Here is a 24,099-nt window from a genome sequence, read left to right as displayed (position 1 = left end):
CTCCTCTTCATTTTAATGGAAATTACTAGTAAATCAGAGATTCAAAGAGGCCTTGCTTTTCCATAAGCAGAGCAGTTTCTAACTGATTTGTAGGCATTGTGGGTTTTGGGGTGTTGTGCGGTTTTTTTTGCATATTTCCGCACCCGCTTTCAAAAATGAGCTGGTGCGAAGGTACCATTTTCCAACCTGAATTATCTCTCACAAGTTCCATTTAAATGCATGGGGCCTAGGCAAGAACACTATTCATTGAAATAGACTTTAAGTAAGTAACCCTGCTGGATGAACTCTGGTGGTTTTGTGGGTTAAAGAATATTTTCCAAGTGTTATATTCCCCCTTTCCTCCCTCCCCCCTCCATTGCTTGAAGCTAGGATCTTTAGGGCTGTGTAACATTTGGTAGACACATGTCTTTCGGTGCAGGATAAAAGGGACCACTTTTGCTGCTTCTCCCTTCCTACAACATTTAGACCATCCTTCCTCCTGTTTCTGAAGACTGTCCCCTATTGACTCTGTGCCCTTCTCTGAGACCAGGATCTGAGAACACCCTTGACTGCAGTTGTGCAGTGTGCCTGGTGATGGTGGCTTGCTGGCTTGAATGGGGAAAGACCATATTCTCTAAAACCTTACTCCGAATGTCTCTCAGTACATAATACAGTACACCTTTGTTCTTCTGGAAAAACCCTTTGGAGTTATGACCCACCTATCCTTAAGCACATCCTACTCCCATATAATTCAGCTGAAGAGTTAGGCAGTTGCGTAAATATATTCCATTGAATTAAATGGAACTTTAACCTTGACTGGATCGTGCTCTTGAACACGAAATAAATGAGTCAAACTTTAGGGGCTGCCACAAGCCAGCTTACACACTCATGCACACCTGTAAAATAGATAGATACATCTCCACAGAATGAGGGAGAAAGGAATGCTACCCGTTTAGGTTCGCAGGCTGTGCGCCAGTCATGCACTCTTATCTGCTCTATGAAATACTGCGGTCTCATCGAATCTGTATCTGGTCTCAGGAAGGACGCCGACGTTTGGTATGGGCGCTCATACACATATATGAACGACATTGCTTTCCATTCCGGCCACTTTATTGGCACTGGGATACTGGGCAATAATCCAGACTATGGGCACAGAGTGAAGGAGTAATACCTATGGATGGGAAGAATGGAGATCTCTGGTTTCCAGGGTCGGAAAACAGAGGACCTTATTGCTAAGGAAATTTCCACCACCCATCCGTGAGTTTCTCCATTCCATGAACCTCCCTTTCTTCCTATCCAGTCCACACTTCTCTCTTTGCATGTTTGTGATTTATCTGCCTGTACGATTAATCCCCACGCCTATGCACCTACATACCTACATTTCTCACTTGCGTATTGCGGCATATGTGGCAGGAAGGCTTGCGATCCTATGCAGGCTGACACTGCAGCCTTAACCACGCCTGAGTAAAGCCCTATTGCACTCAAATTCAATACGTAAGTGGGGTTAGGTAAGTTGGGGGAGTATGCTCTTTGCAACTCAGTGTGCCATACTTCCGAGGAAACATGCCTAGGATTACGCTGCAGGACTGCTATCCCACATAGCCAAGGCAAGAAGGGCATCCTATCAGGATGATACCTGCGGTGTCTCAAGAGAACCAGGTCCAGCGTCCCATCCCTAGCCCCTCGTTTGATCCTGGCCGTTGTGTTTGTTGGGCTGATTCCATCCGGTTCCATTTTAATGGGAAGGGCATTCCGTGCGTCGAAAGAAAGACGGCACAAGGGAGGCCACCCCTTCATAAAGGTGACCGGTGGGTGTTTCCCTTGCTTCTGTCCTGCCCAAAACATCTAAAGAAGGGAAAGTAGAAACATCTCAGAATCTGTTAAGCCTGGCCACTGATCCGCAGTCCTAAACCTGACCTCCCTTCCCCGCCCCCCTGTTACATCCTTTCCGCAAGCTAGAACTGTCCCAACAGAGGAGGCAAAATTCTTTAGGTTTTCTGTGCATATTCTGTTCATCTGCATTCAGAGTTAAGTCAAAGATTCCCTTCTATAACTCACTTTTCTTCTCCTGGTGTGTTTTCCAAAGTTGCTTTTCTTTCTCCACAAACCCCAGTGTTTATTATGGCCAGTGGGAGTTTATAGTAAGGAAAAGTAGAAATTCCTCTCTTATCTTTTTCTTCCTATTCTTGTTCCTTGTTCTTAGTTTGTTTGCTTTTCCCTGCAACGGCTTGAGAAAGTCTTCATGGGAGAGTAAACAGGAAGGCAATTCTTCCTAGATACAGGAGGGTTTCACCAGAAAATACTACTCACCTCCAATTGCCTATCGTTTATTATTATTATTAGTAGTAGTAGTAGTAGTAGTAGTGAAATTTCATTATATACAATGTAAACAAGAAACACTAGTCGTATATACAGCATATCTAGATAATATCATATTCAATACAATTCTATACAATGGAGTTTGCATTAATAATAATAATAATAATATTTTCTCTTCACGAATTCTGCAAATCCGAATTATATTTGGTCTTTTGAAGTTTCTCCCTGCAATTTTTTTCTCTTTTCATGATATCACGCAGTGGAGAAGTTGCTACTACTGAACAAGATTCAGGGGTGGGTAGTAGTAGGAGTCGAAAATCGTCCATTCCAAACAGGGAAGTGAAAATTAAGACACATTGGTTTCAATAATATTGGTTAGGTACAGTGTCCGGGGGTATTTAGGACTGTGGCTTTTCTTTTCTTTCTTTTTTGTACACCTCTACTAGTAAAGTTATTGTAACAGTGATGGTGAATTTCAAGAGTAGTAGTAGTAGTCTGCTACTGTAATTAGCAGTTGTACATAATAAACTGCACACACATACACATCCTCCCTGCCCCTCCCCCAAAGATCCCAGACCTTCCCAAAACAGAAGTGGGCCTTTTATGCATCCTGTTCGAATCTTTCCCAATTAATCTTTCCAGCCTATCCTCACAAATTGTGAAGGGGGGGTGTTGGGGAGGAGGAGACAATCTGCTCCAGACCAGCCAATATACACCTCTCTAAGTAGTACGTTTGTCAGGCGACAATAGTTGACTTCTTGACCACAAAAGGTCAGATCCAATGTTCTTTGAAGTCAATGGATAAACTCCCCTTGAACTCTGTTGGCCTCATGATAACCAGTCCACCCTATTCATTGCAGGCGCATGTGTGTGTATAAACCATTGTATGAATACCCCCTTTCTCTCTCTCTCTCTCTCTCTCTCTCTCTCTCTCTCTCTCTCTCACACACACACACACACACACACACACACACACTCAAACACGACCTTATAGCCATCTACTCACTATGCATGAGCATAACCTGCACAGATATTTATATAGATAGCTAAAGAGATTTACTAAACTGGCCACAAAGCTTTTACGTCTGGATAGAGTGGAGAAGTGTCTCCAAAATATTTGCTTTGTGGCTTGCAGGCACCTCAACCCTACTTTGAAGCAATTGTCATGTAATGTGTTGTAGGAAAGCAGATTCAAGCACTTATGCCATGCAGAATTTTTGGCATTCCAAGCTTTTGCACAGATGTTTGGTTAAATATATACATTTAACTTGCAAGCTTTTCCACATGCCTGTGGTGATACCCAGCTCTAAGGTTATTGTTTATCAGGGCCGTAGACAAATGGATATTTAAGAACAAAGTGAAGTGGTTTATTTCCCCCCTGTCAGCTGCTGGGAATACACCTCCTATCCAAAATTGGGCCCTGAACTCACATCTTACAAGATGATGGCATGTGTAGCAAAGTGTGTAGAAGGACTTTGATAGCGGGTGTGTGTTATTTTCCTTTCTTTTAGTAAACAGTATAGCAATGGTGGAGACAGTCTCTCTTCTCTTACAGTGCAACCCTAGCCATACATATTCAGAAGTAGTTCCCGTTGAGTTCAATGGGACTCTCAGGGATGTGTGTCTAGGACTGCACACTTCCAAAAGCAAGAGGCAGAGAAAAGGATGCAGATAATCGCATAAGAATTTATGTTTGCTCCCGATTTCTGCCTTCTATCTGTACCCAAGTCAAATAACAGAATGGATCTTCCAGAGGTACTAATGGCGGAAATGAGGAGTTTGAGCCCATATTATGTTGCTAAAAACTGTTTTAATTCGGATATAGGAGGGGACTTTTTTTGTATTATTTTTTTTTTAAGTACCCGGCCACAGGCACTAGAAGCAAAAATAAAACAGGACCTCGATTCCACCAACCTGAGCACTTTAAAATGCCATTTAGTTCAACGGGAGAGATTCAGGCACCTGCTTCATTCCATCAATAAAACCAACGGGACTTAAACTGTAATCCTATCAATACCAACCTGTGAGTAAGCCCCACTGAACACAGTGCGAGTCATGTATGAGATTGCACTGCATAATGATCTTAACTTTGGCTGTAGGATGCCATAGGTGTCTGTCTGTCTCGCTATTTCCACACTCCCTCCCACCCACATAATGTTCATTATTATATCTCTCTTTGCCCAACTAGGCATCATTTCATGGTGCAAGAGTGGTTGCTGAATTATCTCGAGTTTGTTCCATCCCCCCTTTAAAAAGCACTGTAATCCGGATTAAAACACCAAAGAAAAAATACCGCCCCTATTCTTCTTGATTTAAAAATAAGCTGGCGGGTTTACGATTGTTTAAAACAACTGGTTTTTAAAAGCAGTTTCGCTCTTTTAACTATAAGGTCCTTCTCTCTCTCTCTCTCTCTCTCTCTCTCTCTCTCTCTCTCCTTTACCAGAAGAGAAAAGGAGAGGGATTAAAATCTGTGAAAGGATTTTAATTAAGAAAATTAAATGAAAAGGGGGCACAAATGAGTTGTCTTGAGGGGAGGGGGGAGAGGGCGCGAGCAGGAAGCAAAGCAAAGCTATTCTAAACGATTAAATCGCCATTTTAACAGTGTAATGGGGTTTGCATACTGAAAGAAGGGGGGGAACGGTCCTTATAGCTCATCAATAATTCATAGGAACTCGGGATCATTCCCAGGTCAGCAGACAGAGAGGTAAAGAGCAGCATCTATATAGGAGAACCCCTCTTCTTCTCCCCCACCCCGCCCCCGCCTGCCCGCCCCAAATCAAAATGCAATGGGTGACTCTTCCTCAAGTACTTGGGGGGAGAGTCTCATTTTAAGGCTCATGTTTTAGTGGTCTTTCACAACCACCCACGCCTTCTGTAAGCTCTCCTTCCAAATTTCCACAATTCGGAACCTTATTCGGTTTGTTGAAATTAAAACCAAGCAAAAACACAAAAACACGCCACAGCTGAAATTAAGAACAAACGAATGAGCACCCATTCTGGTTTGACCAAGTATATGCAGACAAGAACATAGTCGAGAGGATGGGTGGCATGGCCTGGACAGGAGCTAATCTCAAACATTGTTTTCTGGGCAGCCCCTGGCAAGCCGCTGTCACTCAGCGTTAGTCTCCCTCCAGTCTGTAGAAAGGAGAACAACGATGATAGCCTGGGATGTTGTTGAAAAGGTGAGAAGTGAAAAATACTTTGCTGGGGGGGGGGGAGTGTTAAGGGGAGAAGATATAGCCGGCTAGATGATATGGAGAAGCAAGTTTTCGTAGGTGTTTACCCGCACACGCCTTGTTAGAAGAGGAAACGAATATCACCACTCTCCTGATTGCTTCAAACACGCTTCAAAATATTCATGGGAGCTATTCCCAAGCAAATGGAGGTGATAGAGATGATACCAACTAGTGCTTGAGTTTGCTTGTTTTCTTCTTCCCTCCTCCTCTATTTTTCCTTACCATTGTAAACCGCTTTGACTGCATTGGCGTTGCTACGTAAATGTGTTGCTTGGTTGGTGCTTGGATGGACGGACAAAAGAAAGAAGTAAGACTGAGGTATCGTTTATATGAGATTATATATTTATTACTCCCTAATAAATCATTTGACCTATAGAAACACGTTGCCGACTTGGTTTCTGGGGGATGAAGGTTTGATCAGATGACATGATAGTACCAACATCTGTTAACAGGGTAATTGATCAGCACGTGCATATTCTTCATCCAAAGGTCACAGCCCTCTGTTCCTTCCACACATGAAATAAACGTTAACTTTGAAGATGACAGTTTTGATTTGTGTCTCATAAGAAATCAACAGCTCCTGAACAGTTTTAATGCTCTTTCCCAAGTATATCACTCTGTCTCACTGCCCCAAATTTATCCATATATGTGTGTGAGGGCTGGGTGCCTTAAAGGAATTTAGAAGATCTTCCTTCCATGATTCTGTTCTTCCTCTCTTGGGCTGCTTTATTTAAAACAACAGCAGTGCAATTAGAATGAAATGTTCATTCTGCTTTGCTAAAAGGGCGCAACTCTTGGGTGCTTCCCCACGGTTGTCATACTAAGAGTAGACCCACTAAAATCAGTGGACTTGAGTAATTTAAGTGTTTTTCCTGAGTGTGGCTCAATACACCTCAAAATATTGTATCTCATGAAGGGGGTTCTTGCATGTTCCGTGGTCGTTCCCAGAACCTAAGCCCAAGTGAAACCCAATGGGAATGCCTCGCAACTAAGAGTGCGTAGGATTGCAACTTAAGCCAGTTCAGTTCTGGACTCTAAAGGGCCCCAACTCCGCAAGTTTTTATTTCGGGTTGTTGTTGTTCCTGGCTTGGGTGCAAACTAACACTACCTGATCTTTTGGGATTTATTGAAACACGGTTTAATGAAGGTCCTGCTGCTGTTTCGCAGATGGAGGCACAAAAAAGGCAAACTTCCCTTAAAATAAACTCTGCGAAGTATTATATCGGTGTGCGAAAGAGGGGGGTGGGGTGGCGAGATTGGAATGGGGGGGGGGGGCGGAAATCTCAAAAGCTTGTAACAACTCAGTATAACCAGCAGAGCCCGCTTCAGACCAATCCACCGCAGCTATCCAGGGTCACTTCCTGAGCCTTTCTGGCGAGCTCTTTGAAGAAGTCTTCATTTATCCCCCTGGAAGCTTCGCCCAAATGCACGGCGAACCCCGCCCTCCCCACTGCGGGGTGGGGGGAGCCGCGAGCCACCTTCTGCAACCGTGCAGCTCCCCAGCACTAAAACGGCGAAAACAGGGCGCTCTGCTATTGCAGCAGGGTAACTCTCAAATTGGTAAATAAAAGAAAAACTGGTTCTCAAGGCGTCGAGCCCAGCTGTCCTTTTCTTCCAGTTCCCTCCCCACCCCCCAGCACGCAGCACCCTTTTAAAGTGTGGTTTGGGAGGAGGGGGTGGATATAGGGATTGGAGGTGGGTTGCAAACGCTGAGTGAAATGAGGGGAAAACGAAAGAAAGAAAGAAAGAAAGAAAGAAAGAAAGAAAGAAAGAAAGAAAGAAAGAAAGAAAGAAAGAAAGAAAGAAAGAAAGAAAGTCTGCGCAGGTTCTGAAGACTAGGAGAGGTGAATATGGTCGTTGGTAGATTGGATAGAACGCCATTATAGCTCCGAGGGGTCAAAAAGGCGAGGGTCAAAAGTTTAGGCGGTGCGAGACCGGGTCTTGTGTTTGAGGCTGATAGACTGGATGTCAGTGCTAAAGAGGAGAGGGAGGGGGAGGGGAGGGGGAGGGAGAAGGGTGATGGTGTAGCGGGGGGGGAGGGGAAGAGACCTTGCTTGTTTACTGGCTAGAGATGAGAGAATACGATCGCGAGGTAAGAGTTAGGAAGTGTAGAGAGAGGCGACTCAAAATGTTACAGAGCTGCTGTCTATGAAAGGGAGACAAGGTGGAGCTGGGAGGCTGGGGGCAGGCAGGTTAGCTGGGATGATGAGGTGGTAGTATTTTGAGCTTGATGTTGGGGGTGCCTTGGGTCCATCTCTCTCTTTCTAACTAACTACTGTACTGAACAGTTTGGGCTCTGTGCCGCAGGCAGTTCTTCCTGGGTAAGGGCCATTAGAGTGAATGGACACTACGCAGGATCGGGGCAGTGCTTTCATTCATTCACCACAATGGCGTTTGGGCATAAGAGCTTCCTGCTGGATCACAACCTTCTAGTCGCCGCAGATTTAGAACACACACGTTTATTCTTTTGAACAGTTTCTTTTTCTGTACAAGCTCTTTAACTGCTGTGATCATCTATGTATACTATAAATTAAAGAGCTATAATATATTAATTCAATAACGTGGATTATTATTATTATATTATTATTATTATTATTATTATTATTATTATTATTAAAGCATTATAAATCCTTGCTACACAGCGAACATTTATAACGTAATATTTTAATTAAAATAATCTTTGTAATCTTCCACACATCCCCATGGGGAAAATAATCACTGAACCAAAGTTAGAGGGGTGTTCCCAGGGTAAAGATGTATGCTTTTTTGAAATCAAATAACTATAAAAATACGTATCACGTCATTAAAACGAATAATAAACAAAGGAATTGGAAACAGTATAGGATGTGTCAAAAAATACTTCTAAAATATTTTATCATAAACTCCAAGCTGTAGGGGATTTAGGGCAGAGTCCAGCATCCATTTCCCATATGCAAACAAACCCTGTTGATTATTATTTTTTAACTATCTCGGTTTTGCTCAGCGCCCATTCATTTCGGTCTTGCGCAGGATAAATTTCAGCCTTAATCCTCTAGTAATATAGGAAATGTGAAGCATCCCGGAAGTTCTCCTATGCAACTTCCTGTTGGGGTGTTCTGTAAAGTTTTACAGATTAACTATCAGGGGTTAATGGGTTAATAACTATGACTTTGTCTTTTAGGGAATTAATTGCTGTAGAGACTTTGCCTCCTAAAACTGGAAAGCAGTACCAACACTGTCTTAAAATAAATTGTCGGACAATATCTTAACCTTGGATCTTCCACAATACTGATGGGTTCTGAGCTGGCTTATTTTCAAGGCATTTGGAATCTGGGGTTTGTTTCACTTTATTATATTCATTTTCTTTAGATAATTATATACTGTCCTTCAACGTCAGAGTATTCGAAGAGAGATTATTCCATATTCCCGAATTTGATTAATAACATTTAACACGTTTACTTTTCCTTCCGATAAAAAGCGCCTTTTGTTTAGTCGATTGCAAATCATCTCACATTTAGGTGGGATTGTCCACTTACTTCAGGATCCTCTTAAATTAAGAAGATAACTGAAGTTAAGAGTCTTAACGGTGTCTTCAGAGAGGCTTAGCAATGCAGTGGTAATTAACCGTTTTCTGCTCATTAATACATTGCTCGGTCAAATGGCTGAGAGGAATCGAATATTCGATTGGCTGACAGATTTAATTTCTAAAACTCTGTTGCAAGAGTGTTAGGGCATGCACCTCCTGGATTTATGCGTGTGTGTTTGGGGATCATTCCTCATCCGAATTACTGGTGCAGAATATATTCGGCAACAATAAAGAACGAACCAGGCCGGATTAAAGTCGACAGTAAAATAAATAAATAAATCATTTTAATTTCAAATGAAGGGGTTGATCTCAGCGGTTAGGATAATGGTACAGTTGGAAGGAAAATTTATGAAACCATTCTAAGTACACACACGCAGACCGCAGAAGCACCTGAGCTCCTGTTCTTCCTTTCTTATAACTCTCCTGTTCAACATTTAGCGGATTAAATGGAATTTAGCGTCAGTCGATTCTATATGAAGAACAGTCCCCCCCCCCGCCTTGTTGCACGATGTAGGTGGAAAGGAGCGATTCACTGCAGAACCTCCATGAATCAGAACCACGTAGTTGGCTACCAGCTAATTTATTTGTGCGCAGATCCTAAACACGTTGACTATCAAAAGCAAGCCCCACTGAAAAGAGTGAAATTCGTTTACAATAAAGCCTGTTGTAGGATCCGGGATATAAAGTCCTGTTAAAGATCAAGAAGACCCTATTGTTTTAAGTGTAAATATTTAGAACCAGGGGTGACAAGTTGCTGTCTTACCCTAGTTGCTTGGGCGTAAGTTTCGGACTGAGTCCAAACCCAAGTGGTTAGGATGGAGGTCTAAGCAGAGTTACTGAGTTGTAAATTGGGTTGTCCCTAATTTGGAGTAAGAGGTTTAAGGGGGGTTGTGGTCCGCGTGTTTAAAGGCACACCCGATCCTAAGCAAGAGGGGATTTCTACATCCAAAATGCATTTCTTGAGAGGTGCGTCACATAGAAATGGTTGGTTTCCACATATCTCCATTCGGATATCTAATCCCAAATTGGTTGAAATGCAAAAGCAAAAAATAATAATATTAGCATTTCAAGGTGTGTATTTGCGTGCGTACTCTCCCATAAAGCAACACAGGTTAATTGTAACGAACTCTTGAGGCTTTTTTGCTTGGTATTTATGAAAGATCACTATAAACGGGCTACATTTTAAGCGTAACTTGGGCGATCCATCTCTAGGCTTCTCTAATTACTACAGTTATCTCTGAAGCGCAGTCATCACCGCTCCAGGTTTGTGCAATAATAAGGGAGGGGGAATGTGAGTGGGTAACAACTCCGTTTGTTTTCAGAAGGTTAAAATCATCTCGGTATGAATTTTCAAGGCTCACACAAGCACACGCTTCCTTTGCTCCCAGTACAGACCCCCGTGTATCCTACCGTTTAAGAGTCAATTTGCCACCATAGCCCAGCCCTCTATAGGAAGAGCCGTCAGGGATAAAGAACCCGAGCGAACAAGGGGATAAGCTGCTATTGGACGAGCTTTAAAACCCGTTCGTGGCGAAAACGAGAGGTTATTTCTACAAGTCCGCCCCCCCCCCACAAGACAATCCATGTAATGAGTTATTAATAGAAATAATTTAATGCCAATTGACTTTTCGATAGACTTCTCATGGCATGCCTCTGTCAAGTGCAGCAGGTAACCTGCTCTACAGCACACCGTGCGTGCGCGCGCGCGCGTGTGTGTACCTGTAGAATAGATGGTGAACAATACATACATCGAACAATAGGCAGCTACGGGCCTGGAAAGCTCAAGCCTTCACAGTCCATTACATTCTTGAAGCTAGACCTTTGATGAGTTAGGGTAACACCTCTGGTGGCTTCAAAGGTAGAGAGTTTCTTTCCAACAAATTTCCTTCCGGAATTACTTTAACCGGGAGGGCGAATATATGACATAAGCGTAGGTGACTTTCAACCGCAGCTTTACTCGTGATGGGAAAAGGCACAGAGATTTCGGAACATGTACTTCTTTCCCTCCCTCCTCCTCCCCCCTTGGAATCCCCGTATCATTTCTCTGGATTGTGTTTTATTCAGTGGTCGTTGTTTCTTTTCCTTTTTTTTCGGGTGGAGGGAATAGATCCTATTAATGCGTGAGGAAAGTGTGTTTAAGTTTTAATTTGGAATGAAAAAAGTTTTGGTCCCGAAGCCAAAAAAAGGGGGGGCACATCAGCTGAATAATAATTTATGCATGTGTTTATTTAATGCATATCTAGATGCACGCATAAACAGGCTCGAGTGACGTTCACATATTCGTAAATTCATCTGTCTATCTATCTGCACGCGCGCGCATATGTCCTCGCACATTTCTCTTTTGCATAAGCATCTACTGGCCAAAGAGCAACTTACAAAGAGACTGAAAAAAAGTCGCAGGCGCTACAGAGAGGAAAGCCTGCATTAAAATTCCTTGCCGTGGCATTTCCCCCACCCCTCCAAAGTAATGACCTGGGTAAAATTCAATATGACCGAGAGAACTATGCAAGCGTATTATAGAAAATGCAAGAGGGAGAGCCCCGGAGTGGGGTGAAACTCAGGTCAGCGCGTCTAACAAATATTAAAATGTTGGAGGCGCTGGGGACACGCCTAGCTGTTTAACAAAGACTGACAAAGTATGGAGATTAATACGAAAACTTGCGGGTATCCGAACCGAAAACGCTCAGTTAGGCCTACGGCTCCCTGCAAGCTGGTAGCCAGCTATTCCTTAGGCTTTAAAAGGCAATCGCAGTGGGAGGGGGAGGAAATGAAAAGGAAGAGATTTCCTATCGTGGAAAAAAAATAATCTTTGACATGGAGGAAGGAGAGATACGACGGAAGGATCCAGTTTTCCGGTTGGTGTTTCGGGTTCTTTTTATTGTGGTTGTGGCTGGACCGCTTGGGAAAGGCTGCTGTGTTTTGTATCCTGTCTTGCATGGGATGATTATTTTTAACTGCGCGAACAAGGGGAGGGGGATTTTGTACCTTGGGGAAAGTGTGTGGGGAGGGGGGTATAGGAGTTGAAGGAGAAGACCTCCAGGCTTTTTTTTGCTCTCAATACAGAGAAGGGTGCTGTGATTGCAAAAAAAAAAAAAAAAAGAGGCTCGATCCCTAACGCATTTCCTCGGAAGTAAGTCTATCCGTAGTAAACTGGAGCTGATCTGCTAGTTCGACGTGCAGAAAAGCAACCTTGAACACTGAGGCAGGCTCAGCAGTTACCTAGATGGGGGTCCTGAAAGTAATATAGAGGGGAGAGGGAAGTTCTCCTGCGCAAGCTCCCCCCCTCCATTGCGAGGAACGGGATTCACGCGGTGATCATACCCAAGGTAGCCAGAAGATAACAGTTCTTAGTAGTAAAATAATATTGGCATATATTGGCAGGTGCTTTGAGTTTGATGTTGTGCGGGGATGGGGGGGGGGACGGGACACACACATTACTGGGACGCCCGAGTAGCGTCCGAAAGGTGTGCACTCTCTGTGGCAAACCATTGCCCAGTCGTCCTTTCCTATCTGTTTGAACTTAATTGTAGTATGCAAACAATGTATTGTGGGTCCCATCTGCTTGGAAACTCTGTCGTTTTAGGGCTTTATTAACTTGCCTCTTTGAAATGCAGAGAACGCCTGAGCTAAATCTGTCTTTGCAAACTTCCGAAAAGTTGAGACGTTTTTATTAGAGCAATCGAGAGTGACCAAAACAAAACACGGATGGTTGGGAGGGTCGGGGGGGGAGGTGTATCTTTTGATTTGGGGACAGCAGGCTGTTGTCCATGCCTCTGTGTGTGCGTGGTGCGCGGGGGGGGGGGGAGTTTTGGAGTGGGTGGAAAGGATCGAACATTTCTGCTAGACGCTAGGGGTGCTGGTGATACTAGGATGAAAACCCCCCTTTGTCTATTTGCGCAAGGCATTCTAAAAAAGTGGCGGTGGCGCTTTAAATAAAAAAAATTATATATATATAAATAAATAAAAGAGTAGGCCTAGCTATTCGTTTTCCCGAAAAACCCATGTCTTGAGACAAGACTGGATGGAATACAGATGAAACAGGAGAGGGCGGGGGAAATGAAAAATGGAAGCGATCAAGGTCAGGAGAAAGAGGAGAGCGGATGTCTCAAAGGTGTATAACTGGTATACCTTTGTGTCTGGTAGGCTTCGTGGAAGGAAAGTTCTTTCCCTTTCTCTCCGCGCACTGGAGTTGGCCTGCAACTCTGCAAAAGTGCCCTTGGTTCTAAATCTGGTAATGATTCCCACTGAAACAAATTATTCCGAGTATGGTGTGCTTTCAAGTCGGATTTGCCTCTGTTCTTAGTAGACAAATCTGAAGCTGCGATCCCGAATTTCCTGTGTTGTCGCCCGACAATATATTAGCCCCACTGAAACAACCGGGGCAGTTATGGGTTCCCCTCGCCCGACCCGGGTGGCGCACTTTACAAATAAGTTGCGACATATTAGTTGAATTAGACGGTGCAGCTGGTGAAATGCATGGAAGGTGGGGGTGGTTGAATCCCGGGAACCTCGTTACTGACTTGAAAGCAAGCCCTATTGAAATCAGCAGCTCTTACTTCCATGCAAATACGTTCAGGTTCGGGATGCCCGTGTTGGAAAACTGATGCCTTCGGTGCTGGAGGGTGTGCTCGCACGGTCCATTACTTGGAAGTTGGAGATTTGGATTCCAGTGGCATGGACTCTCGGGGGTATAGGCTTAATACGGCATTATGAATTAAAACACAAACGCCTTGTCTGTTATCTAACCAGCATCTGTTGTTGTAGGAAGCGGGTGTAGAGACATGAATTAACGCAGCCTTCGTGCCACGGGTTTGGTTGTTTGGGGGAGGAAGGAGGACAACAACAAGAATGTCTGAGTGGCTGCTTTGACTTTTTCCAAACTATTTTTTGACTCATGTGGGAGGCTGGTCTCGAAGCACGTGCGTTTCTTCCTCCTTCGCTCCCCGGCTAAAAGGTTTAAAACAGTAATACCATGAACCTCTTGCCTATGGTAGTATATTCAATACGTAGGAGAAACGAACTGTCCTCACTAATAGGACCATAATCTATTGCTCTGCTCTGATACAGTTTCATCCAGCGTGAAGACACCTCATAGGTAGTCCAGTGCCAACTGCTGAGTAAATAATGAACAAACTGTTCTACCTGACGAAGAATTATGTGTAACCCGAAGGATTCCCTATTCCTACACTAAGATAATATTGGGACCGCTTCCTTTCTTTTAATTTTTTAAAAACCGCAACACGAATTCCAACGCGTCTCATTTTTCCAGACCAGCAGCCTTAACAGCTATCTACATAAAACCGCGCTGCTCCCGACTTCCTGCCGCAAAAGGTTCATTACTTACACAAACTGCATATTTTATTGCTTTATATCCCCCGTTTTTCGGAAATGAAATTCCTTTGATCCTCCCCCATTCCTCTACCCTAGGGTGAAAAGGGATGGAATTGCCCTATGTGTGTTGTGGGCGAGCCACACCCTGTTTTCCTGTTTATATTTGTATTTGTTTTAAGATCTCCCTCCCTCCAGTAAAATAACATACGTGCCTACTCAGAGTTAAGCCCCATTGCGTTCAGTGGGACTTACCCCTGGGTAAATGTGTGTTAGACAACCAAATTATCGGAATAAGCCTAATGTTATTCCTTATTACAACGAAATCGCGCAAACAGGGTCGTTTTAGTTCTAATTAAACGATAAATCTCACTGAAGTTTATTGGGAGTGACTTTGTTTCTGCTTAGATCCTCCAACAGACTTTCCTTCTTTCCTTCCTTCCCTCCCAACTTTTCTGGACTACCTTTCTGCAACAGTATTCCTTCTGCGGAGGAAGAAGCAACAGTAGATTACGCTACAGAGTTGGGCTAACAACCACGCGATTTTGCGACGTGTGTTGCAAGCAAATATTTCCAGACATACCTTCCTCAAGAAAATCGGATTATTTGGGGTTTTTTTAATTTAATTTTATTTTATTTCGCCCACTTTTCCTCTTCGCTGTAAGCCAAAGCGGAAGACTTCTAGCCAAACTCAAAGGAGAATATCTCTCTCTGTCTTCTGTATGTACCCTGTAGATCCGAATTTGTGTAAAAGAAGCTGCGTCACAAATTCGCATCTAGGGGAATATGTAGTTGACACAAACGCTACGGAACGCATCCCTCAAGACGAAGAAGGAGGAAAAGAAAGGGAGGAAAAAAGGACGAAGCAAATCGTTAAAAGACTTTTCCTTCAAGGACTATTCCGTGTTGGTGGTGTGTTGTTTTAATGACAGTGGGTCCCCCGCCCCGCCCCCATCTTTTAAGCATCCAGACAGGTTGATTCAAATTATCGGGTATCTTCTGCGGAACAGGAAATTCGCAGGGAGAGAACAGAACAGTTCTTCCCTTCTGTGCTCAATATGCTTGCAGAAATTGTTCTAGAACCATGCCTTTCTGTAAATAGGGCTGAGAGAAAACAGGTCTCTAAAGATTACCTGTTTGGTGCCATCTGTGCGCAGGCGCCACTCAGCACTCAGAAGAGACAGGTCCCTGCCCCGAGGGCTTCCAAAAGGGGTGGATACATTGCGTCTTAATGAAAACGGACATTTAGGAGATAGATAGGAAAATGCAGGGTATGTTCCCTTACTGCAATACTACTTCAAAAAGCTATTTATGCAGCTGGATTTTTTTTAATCCATCGTATTGTAGACTAGCCCTAACTCTTCCTGCTCCTCTGTCTCCATGCTTTTTAAAATATATTTTCTCCTCCTGGCCGGGGTGGGGGGAGAACCAGTCTAAACCAGAACCTGTCTTTTAAAGGGATGGGTAACCCGAATTAGTTAATGGCGTTTCTATCGATCTCAAACGAGCTCTATCTATCTTTGCCACCGGCCGGGCTCTATCACCAAAATTTAGGCAGGAGCTAGAAGATTAATGCATCATAAACCGAGGAGAATATTTCCTTTCCTCCCAGTCTCCTATTTGTTCAGACTACATGTGTTGTTATTTTGCTTTTTTTACTTCGAGGCAAACTCTGCCATGGGGAACCGTGTGTGTACACTCTCACATGCACGCTCGCCAGTATCGACAGTGATTTTAATTCAGTCAATGCACCGGGTGGGGGCACTTGGATTTTGTGGTGCCTTCTTGGCTATGGGATGATAGATTTCTTCGGGATATGAAATTATGTAAATCCTGATATTTAAAAAGTAAATAATGATAACTGTTCCGCAATGCGGAATCCCACCTAGGTTCCTGAGTGCATTTATATGTAAAGTTAAGTCCAATTTACTTTAAAACAACCTGCTTCCAAGTTGACTATGTGCTGGCAACGGAAAGGCTAAAAGCGTCCTCCCCCCCCTTCCCCCCTTCTTGATTATTTCCTTATCCGGGAATCCCAGGCAAACCTCTCCATTGGTTCCTGGGGTCACATGGACATCTAACTTTGTTCAGTTGACGGCAAAAGTAGGAGGGCTCTTCGAAACAGGAAAACGAGTGAGAAGGGGAGGGGAAGGAAGGGAGAAGGGGGAAGGGGAGGGGGCCCCGAAAGAAATAGGAATAAATTTTAGTATATTTTTTGGGGTGTGCGTGTGTGAGAGTGAGCGGCAGTGTGCGTGCCGGCGCGCGCGCGCCCTTTTGCAATTCCAAAATTAATGGCCATGAGTTCGTTCTTGATCAACTCCAACTATGTGGACCCCAAATTCCCACCATGCGAAGAATATTCCCAGCACGATTACCTTCCCAGTCATTCTCCGGAATATTTCGGCGGCCAGAGGCGAGAGGAGAACTCTTTTCAACCCGAGGCGTTGTACCCAGCGCGGTCCGCCTGTAACCAACCATCCTATCCTCCATGTCAGGGCTCTGGGCACCCGGCATCGGTCCTGTCTCCCAGGAGCCAGCGTGTCCATGCTCCAGCTGGACTTCCAAACCATCTCTCCGAATCAAACCACACTTGCGAATCCATCACGCCAAGCCCACCGCCTTCCTGTAGCCAAAACTCTCTCAACCAAAGCCCGTCCTCTTGCAAAGAACCGGTAGTTTATCCTTGGATGAAGAAGGTTCATGTTAGCACGGGTAAGTGAACCTTAAAGTGCCGTTCGCTTTATACTAACCTGCACCTCAAAGTCTTGTTGGGAAGAAGAAGAGAGAGAGAGAGAGAGAGAAAAGCTTATTGCCCCCGTTGTAAAAGAACCATTCCCCTTGGAGATTTATGGTCTCCCTGTTTGCAGAGCGCTATAATTACATCCTCCATAAATTTTTATTGCTCTTCTTGGCCAACTGCCTTTGAAGTCCCTGTTAACATCCTCCTCCAGTTTCTTTCTTTCCTTCTTTCCCTTCCTTCCTCCCCCCCACCCCGTCCTTTATTCTTTTCTTCCTTTCCTTCCACTGGAGAACGTTCCCCAGGAAAAGTTTGAAGGAGGTACGGGGTCTTTTATTTTTATTGTCGGCTTAAATTGTATTGAAGTAGAGAGTTTCAGCAAACTTCTACTTTGCCTTTCTCCAAGGCTGAGGGTTGGGGGGTGTGTGTTTGTTTTAAGATGGTCCCTTCAGAGCAACGTTTCAGAGAAGGATGTCTCGTGGGTTTCAATAGGAATGACATCCCAGAGGGGGAAAAGAAGGTTACTTGTCTTACGATCGAGGGGTTTGTTTGTCTTACATGTGGGGCAAACTTTATAGAACTTTGAGATGCACAGGCAACTCCTTCGTACACGTGCAGGAGCCTTAGGCAGCTCGCTAGCTCGATCCTCAAGACGCTTAAGTCGGTGTATTTGAATTTATGCCTATTTAGCGACAGCGATTCAACCCAAGCATTAAGGCTGAACTGAACTGCAGAGCAAGTTGTAGGTCTATTTAGCACTCAACTGATGCATTATTAGGGTTCTGATACGCATATATGCATTCGGCCTTCCTTCCCTCTCTTCACATTTAGTTACCCAAAGGCTAGTAACACTCAGAGGCTGTAAAACGGAGTGCAGGGCTGTTACGTGATGTTAGGGTTCATAGCTGAATGCAACCCCCTCCTCGTCTCGCTATCACTCTCGTCCTTTTTCACCTAACACTGTGATCTATCCTCTGGAGTAACTACAATGATTCCAATGGGATTACTCTACACTGCCGTTTAAGCGCAGCTGTTTGAAAGCTTGGATGACTTAGGCGACCTCTGGACCAGGAGAACAGCCTGGCTTTTAATAGATTAGTGGTTGTTGTGTTTTTTTAAAAGAGCTGTGTAAAGCTTAACACAGATGCAGCGAAGCAGGAAGGTAGACGCGAAGATTTAGGCAGTGAATGGGGTGCATTGGGAGACACTGGGTGAGAGGAAAGGTCAGACAGGGAGACACTCGTTCAAGCGATCAGAATCAACCTTGTGTAACCCTCAAAGTTCTAAAAGAAAACTCTGGATACACCCACAGGAATGGCTGGCATTCGGGCAGTCCAATCCTATGCCTCTTTACCCAGAGGTAAGCCCCGCTGAGCTCCCCTCCTGTGTGGATAGATATTAGAGACTTACAGTCCCACTGAGTTTGATGGGACTCATTCCTATGATCGTTTAGATGGGAGCAAACACGGTTAAGCTCCGTGGGACTTCTTTCCCACGGGTCTCCTTTCCGAGTAGGAGGTAAAGATCCAGGCTCTTAGAGCGTCGCTGGGGGAGGGGTGTGGTTTGGGGGACTTGTTTTGTAAAGGGTTGCGGCGTCTTCCAGGAGCCTTTTTTTTCCAAGAGAAGGTCGTGGTTTCTGTTTCGTTTTAAAGGGGCAGAAGAAGAGTAACGCTCCCCACCATCTCCTCTCCCCCCCCCAACCCTGCTCCCCTCCCTGTTCCTGCTCTCTTTCTCTCTCCCCTGCCCCACTCCTCCTTTTGTGTTTCTACATTCAGTCAACCCCAACTACGCGGGAGGGGAGCCGAAGCGTTCCAGAACAGCATATACCAGGCAGCAAGTCTTGGAGCTGGAGAAGGAATTCCACTACAACCGCTACCTCACCCGGAGGCGGAGGGTGGAAATCGCCCACTCGCTTTGCCTGTCCGAGCGCCAGATCAAGATATGGTTTCAAAACAGGAGGATGAAATGGAAAAAAGACCACAAGTTGCCCAATACTAAGATCCGTTCCAATTCTGCAGCCAGCCTCTCGGCGCAAGGCGCGGGAGGAGGTGCCCAGGACCGAACCAATGGACCAACCCCAAACCCCAGCGCCACCCCGACCACCACCACCACCCTATAACTGGCCTTTGAGCGTGGCGGCCCGCGAGTGTGTGTGTGTGCGTGCGTGCGTACGTGTGTGTGTGTGTGCGCAGATCTGTGTGCTTAAGAACTGATGTGTGAAAGGGAGGGAGGCCTAGTAGTTTTCCTGTTCCTGAGGGAGAAACATGGGGGCGTATGGGGGGAGGGGACTAGTGGGTGGGTGAACTGGGACCACTATTTATACGAGGGGAGAAGAAACAAAGAAGGATGAGAGGGTTGCGGGGGGGTTGCGGGGGAGGGGGGGTTAGTTCTTTGGCCGGAAAGCAGGGTTGCCGTGTTTGGGGGTGTAGCTCCTCTGTTCTATAGGAGATGGGGTTTTCAGATTTGGCTAAGATGGATCCCTTTTTCATCCTTAATCAAGCCAAACTCGGGCCCATTTGTCATGTTTACTCTCGCGTACAAACGAAGGACCTTATGCCAACCATTAGCGCGACAGCTAGAGTCGTCTTTAATAAATGAGGCCCGGTTTCACCTAAGGAGAACTGGACTCTCTCTCTCTCTCTCTCTCTCTCTCTCTCTCTCTCTCTCTCTCTCTCTCCTTTCGAACACCCGCTTCTTCCACCCTATCCACCCCACTAGCCAGAAACCCCAGTTTAAACCCAGCCATTTACCCACAAGGCGACAGAAAAGTGTTGTTGGCATCTGCTTAACACAGCTCTAGATAGGAGAGGTATTGGAAAGGGGGGGAAAGAATTCTCACAGCCCTCTAAGGACTTTACTGGATGATAAATATTGTAATATTCCAAGTAAGGAAGGGCATCAAGCGGCGGCGGGGAGGGGGTGAGAATCGGGGAAGGACACAAAATAAAAAAAGAGGAAGAAGCAATGTAATTTAAAGGCGGCAGGGAAGTACTTCAGGTTAATTATCTAACCTGGAAGACCTGGAAAGCGGAGAAGGGCAGTGCATTTCAGTCTATAAAGTTGATTATAGCATAAGGCCATCTGGGTTCCAGCAGCCATGAAAATGGAACGGGTGGGGTGGGGTGGGGTGGGGGGCTGCTTTGTAAATAAGGATGCGCCTTCGCTGCCTTCGCTTCAGTTTTTGAAATGAATGTGAAGATAAAGATGAATTTTCAGGAAATTCCCTAGAGAAGTAAGGCGTGAGGAAAGGAATATGGGTATTCTCTGCTCTCGCTTTCTCTCTCTCTCCCCCCTTTCCATCTCTCTCTCTCTCTTGTCCCCCCTCATTCTCTTCTCTCACCCTTCTCTCTCCTATACTGTATATGACATTCCGAAATGGTGTGATTCCAGAGAACTTGAGGGAGGGGGAGGAATATAACACTCCCCTCCTTTCGTTCTGTATAATTACCTCTTGTTGTTTTGTGTGATACCCATAAGAACATGTATATAGCAGCAGCCACGGTGGAAAAACAACAACAACCCCGAAATAAAGCATTTATGGTGAATACGGTTGTCCGTGTCTTTCAGGGTATCTGAAATAGTCGCGACATTATTCCTTTGTTCTGATACTTTTGCAGACCCCTTTTCGATTCGACCAGGTTTTTATTGTTGTCAGTTTCCAAGCCTGCACTCCTCTAATGGAAACAAAAGATGTTTGACCATAGGGTTTATCCTCCTTAACTACAGCTAAGCCTTATATGAGGTGATTTATTTCCTCAAAGCATGCATTAATGTGGTTACATTTTGCTTTCCAAACTGGTTCAAACTAAAATAGTAGTCTGATCGTTAAATTTCTACCTGGATATTGAGACTATAAAGCAGCAGTGTGTTTTCCAAGAGATGTTTCTTCTCTGTCTTTTTATTTTCTCCCCCCGTCCCGAGAAAAGCTACCTTCTTCAAGGTATTTAATACATTTAATGACCATAATTTTTGCACAGATGTTTCTCGGTGTTTGCAGGTTTTCTGTGTATTTTTATATTACAAAGGAGCCAGCCGCTGCAATAGCTCAAACTCTGACAAGCAAATAGATAATCAAGAAGACAAATGACTTCTTTTGTGCTCCATAGCTCTTGTATTAATTTTCATTTTCTTTCTCATACAAAGTATCGAAAATACTGTTTAGGACGAAATAGCATTCCAGTTCTAAGTTACAAATTTTGCGTGTGTGTGTGTGTGTGTGTGTGTTTGGAGACGGATTAGAGACCATGCAAAGAAAACAGTAATTTTCTCTTTTAAAATCCCTACTCCTGTCCCTAATACGGTCTTAACACGGTTTGTACCTTGGGGCAGAATCCAGCGGGATGTTCTCCTGCAAACGCTCCATTGCAATGGAGGTCGTATTCATTTCAGTGGAGCGTGTGCAGGAGAAGCTCCTGCTGGGTCTTGCTTTGAGCAGTGCGCAGGAAGTAATTTCCACATGAAGGTTAAAATACTCCAGGAACCTTCCCTTAGGCCACTTGCTATCCATTACTCAAATCGTGTGTTACGTTACTGCTTTATTGTACTATCAGAACATATATCTCGATGGGGTTGATACCGATGGCCCAATCCGCCATGCTCACTGTGAACTTAATTTTAATGCGTGTGCATAACCTCCTCTTCCACATAAGATGGCAGACTCTTTCTATGGGAGTCAGTGCAAAAAATAAACAGACAAAAACAACCTTATTGATTCTCACACCGACGCCTATTCACAACCCCTTTTATTGTGGAACAATTCTTTAAAGCCATGAGAGTGATTGTAGGGCAAATGGCTTGTTGTGGACAAGCAACCACTGGCCACAATCCACTCCTCACCTAATCCAGGTTTTTTTTTTACGATAGCGCTGCTGCAGAATGAATCCAAGGTAGCCAACACTGGTGTGATCTGAGCTTCTTTACTTGAAAGTACTATAAATTGAAATGAACGGGGTTAGCTTTCGAGTACAGTACTGCGATGCTTGCAGGATGTCCTGGGACAACAGCGGCCTTTCAACACAGCACCTAAGAACTTGGTGCCAATAATTTTTTTAGTAGCTTCGGATGGTTTCTGGTCCATATTCATCTTACAGCAGACCTTAGTGGGTCGATAGTTGAGGACACCATGTGAATTAAGCCCTTAGGCATTTTGCTGTTGTTTCTTATGATGCACGAAAGCTACCCCCTGGCAATGAGGACTTGAGGGACACTTGCGAGTAAAAAAAGAAGGGTGTTGTTGCACGTGTATTTCCCTAATCGATGCCAGGATTTTTATTTATTTTTACGCGGAAATAAGTTTGATTTTTAGGTAACTGGAGACAGTATCCCTTTCCCAATGGCTACGTTTCCATTGATTTCAGTGGTGCTGGGGGGGGGCATGTCTCTTGCGCTTTTCAGGGTTACTTCAAGGCATTCCCTCTCTCACATACCCCAAACAAAACTTTTAAAAGCATATGCTGGTAAGAATGTAGCTTCTATAGAGCCAAATCAAAGCTGGAGAGGGTGAATAGGATTTGGGGTGGGGATTTCTATAGGCCCTAAAAGTTCACAAGCATTGTAAGCAGACAGAAGCTGAGAAAAATGCGAGAATTATACCGAAAAAATCATTAATCATTTCTTTTATTCAAATACTTATCCTTTTCCTATTGTTATTCAACAGCAAACCTCCGCAGACCTTCTGTTGGGAAAAAAAGAATACCCAGGAGCCTTGACTCTTTCAAGATATCTTCAAGAGAAAATATATATCTATATATTAATATATATAGATATAGATATATACACACCTCTATATACATATATACATATTCAAACACACACACAAAGTTGAACTTTTTTTTTTTTTTTACTTTTTACTTTTTTAAAATGGAAGACTCTACTTCAGACTTGAACACCACCTTTAACCGCCTGGAGAAAAGATGTGGGAAGCTAAAAAGGTAAAAAAACCAACAACCCCAAACATTGTGTGTGTTTTTTTTAAAGGCTCGGCTTGTTCTTTTGAAATTATATATTGCTTCTCTTTTAAGGATGGAGGGGGCGGGGATAACATCAAATGCCTTCTGCTCTTAAAAACGTGCCCTGGGAAGCCCGATTCTATGCAGCACGTTTACTCGAAGTAAATCCCACTGAATTGAATGGTCTTACTCCCAAGTAAGTGTCCATAGGGCTACAGCCTTAGATGAGTTTGCAGCCTTAAGAGGAAGCCCTTCCTGGTGGTTGTCGTTGTTGTTTTAAAAAAACAACAACCCGAGTTATAAAGGCGGGGAAAGAAAGAAAGAAAGAAAGAAAGAAAGAGAGAGAGAGAGAGAGAGAGAGAGAGAGAGAGAGAGAGAGAAGACTGCTAATAAGAGATGTTTTAAAGGAATTTGAATGGTTTGCTTTTTAAATGTGTTTTTAACAGCTGGGCTTTTGTGAAGAATGCTTGTTTATTTTCTAATGACATTGTGGTGAGGTGGGGCAGGAGACTGGGTACTAGAATAAAATAGGTGCCTGTTCTAAAAGGGCGCCCTGCCTTTATTTCTCCATGGTTTTGGAGTAGCTGGGAACCCTTACGCTGTTGTCCTAGAACTCTTTATGCCAGGGGATGTTGTAAGGATAATGCAATGTTACATATTCCATAACTGCAAATAATACAGAGGAGGCGTGGCTACTTAATTTCTGGTTTTAAAATATTGCCTTTGGTATTCATGCGCGGGTTTTTGAAGGTTCGCCAGCAGAGGTGTGAGTGAAGAGGTTGTCTGTGCGTCCGTCCATGATCTATCCATCTGCATTTCAAGGTGGGGGGGGGAGAAGGTTTATATTAGAAGAAATGGAGTTAAGATCTGACCCTGGCGAGCTGCGGAGTGAGGATGGAGTTCATCCAAGGGACACGTTTTCTAAGCGATTAGCCTGGTATTGCAGCTACAGAATGACCCCTCAAAACCCCTTGACCTTTTCAAGAC

General features: G+C 44.2%; 2 protein-coding genes across 5 annotated transcripts in view; both read left to right on the top strand.

The window, feature by feature from the left end:
* Positions 1 to 24,099, top strand: part of HOXB3 (homeobox B3) — an 85,169-nt gene that overhangs the window by 22,982 nt on the left and 38,088 nt on the right. For 3 of the 4 annotated variants that reach the window (XM_081838079.1, XM_081838082.1, XM_081838081.1), the window contains exon 2: positions 22,821 to 23,094. The gene's annotated coding sequence lies outside the window, so the exon portion shown is untranslated. Of the gene's footprint in view, positions 1 to 11,737; positions 11,955 to 22,820; positions 23,095 to 24,099 lie in introns of those variants that run through there. The other variant, XM_081838080.1, reaches the window with a different exon arrangement.
* On the top strand, positions 16,595 to 19,452 carry HOXB4 (homeobox B4). The gene is made up of 2 exons (XM_081838244.1): positions 16,595 to 17,139; positions 18,940 to 19,452. Exons 1-2 carry the CDS (start codon positions 16,719 to 16,721, stop codon positions 19,281 to 19,283), a joined length of 765 nt encoding a protein of 254 aa, XP_081694370.1. The 5' UTR covers positions 16,595 to 16,718; the 3' UTR covers positions 19,284 to 19,452.

This window comes from Podarcis erhardii, assembly GCF_964252035.2.
Source record: "Podarcis erhardii genome assembly, chromosome: 13".
Taxonomy (NCBI): domain Eukaryota; kingdom Metazoa; phylum Chordata; class Lepidosauria; order Squamata; family Lacertidae; genus Podarcis; species Podarcis erhardii.
This window is presented reverse-complemented; position numbering and strand designations above follow the sequence as displayed.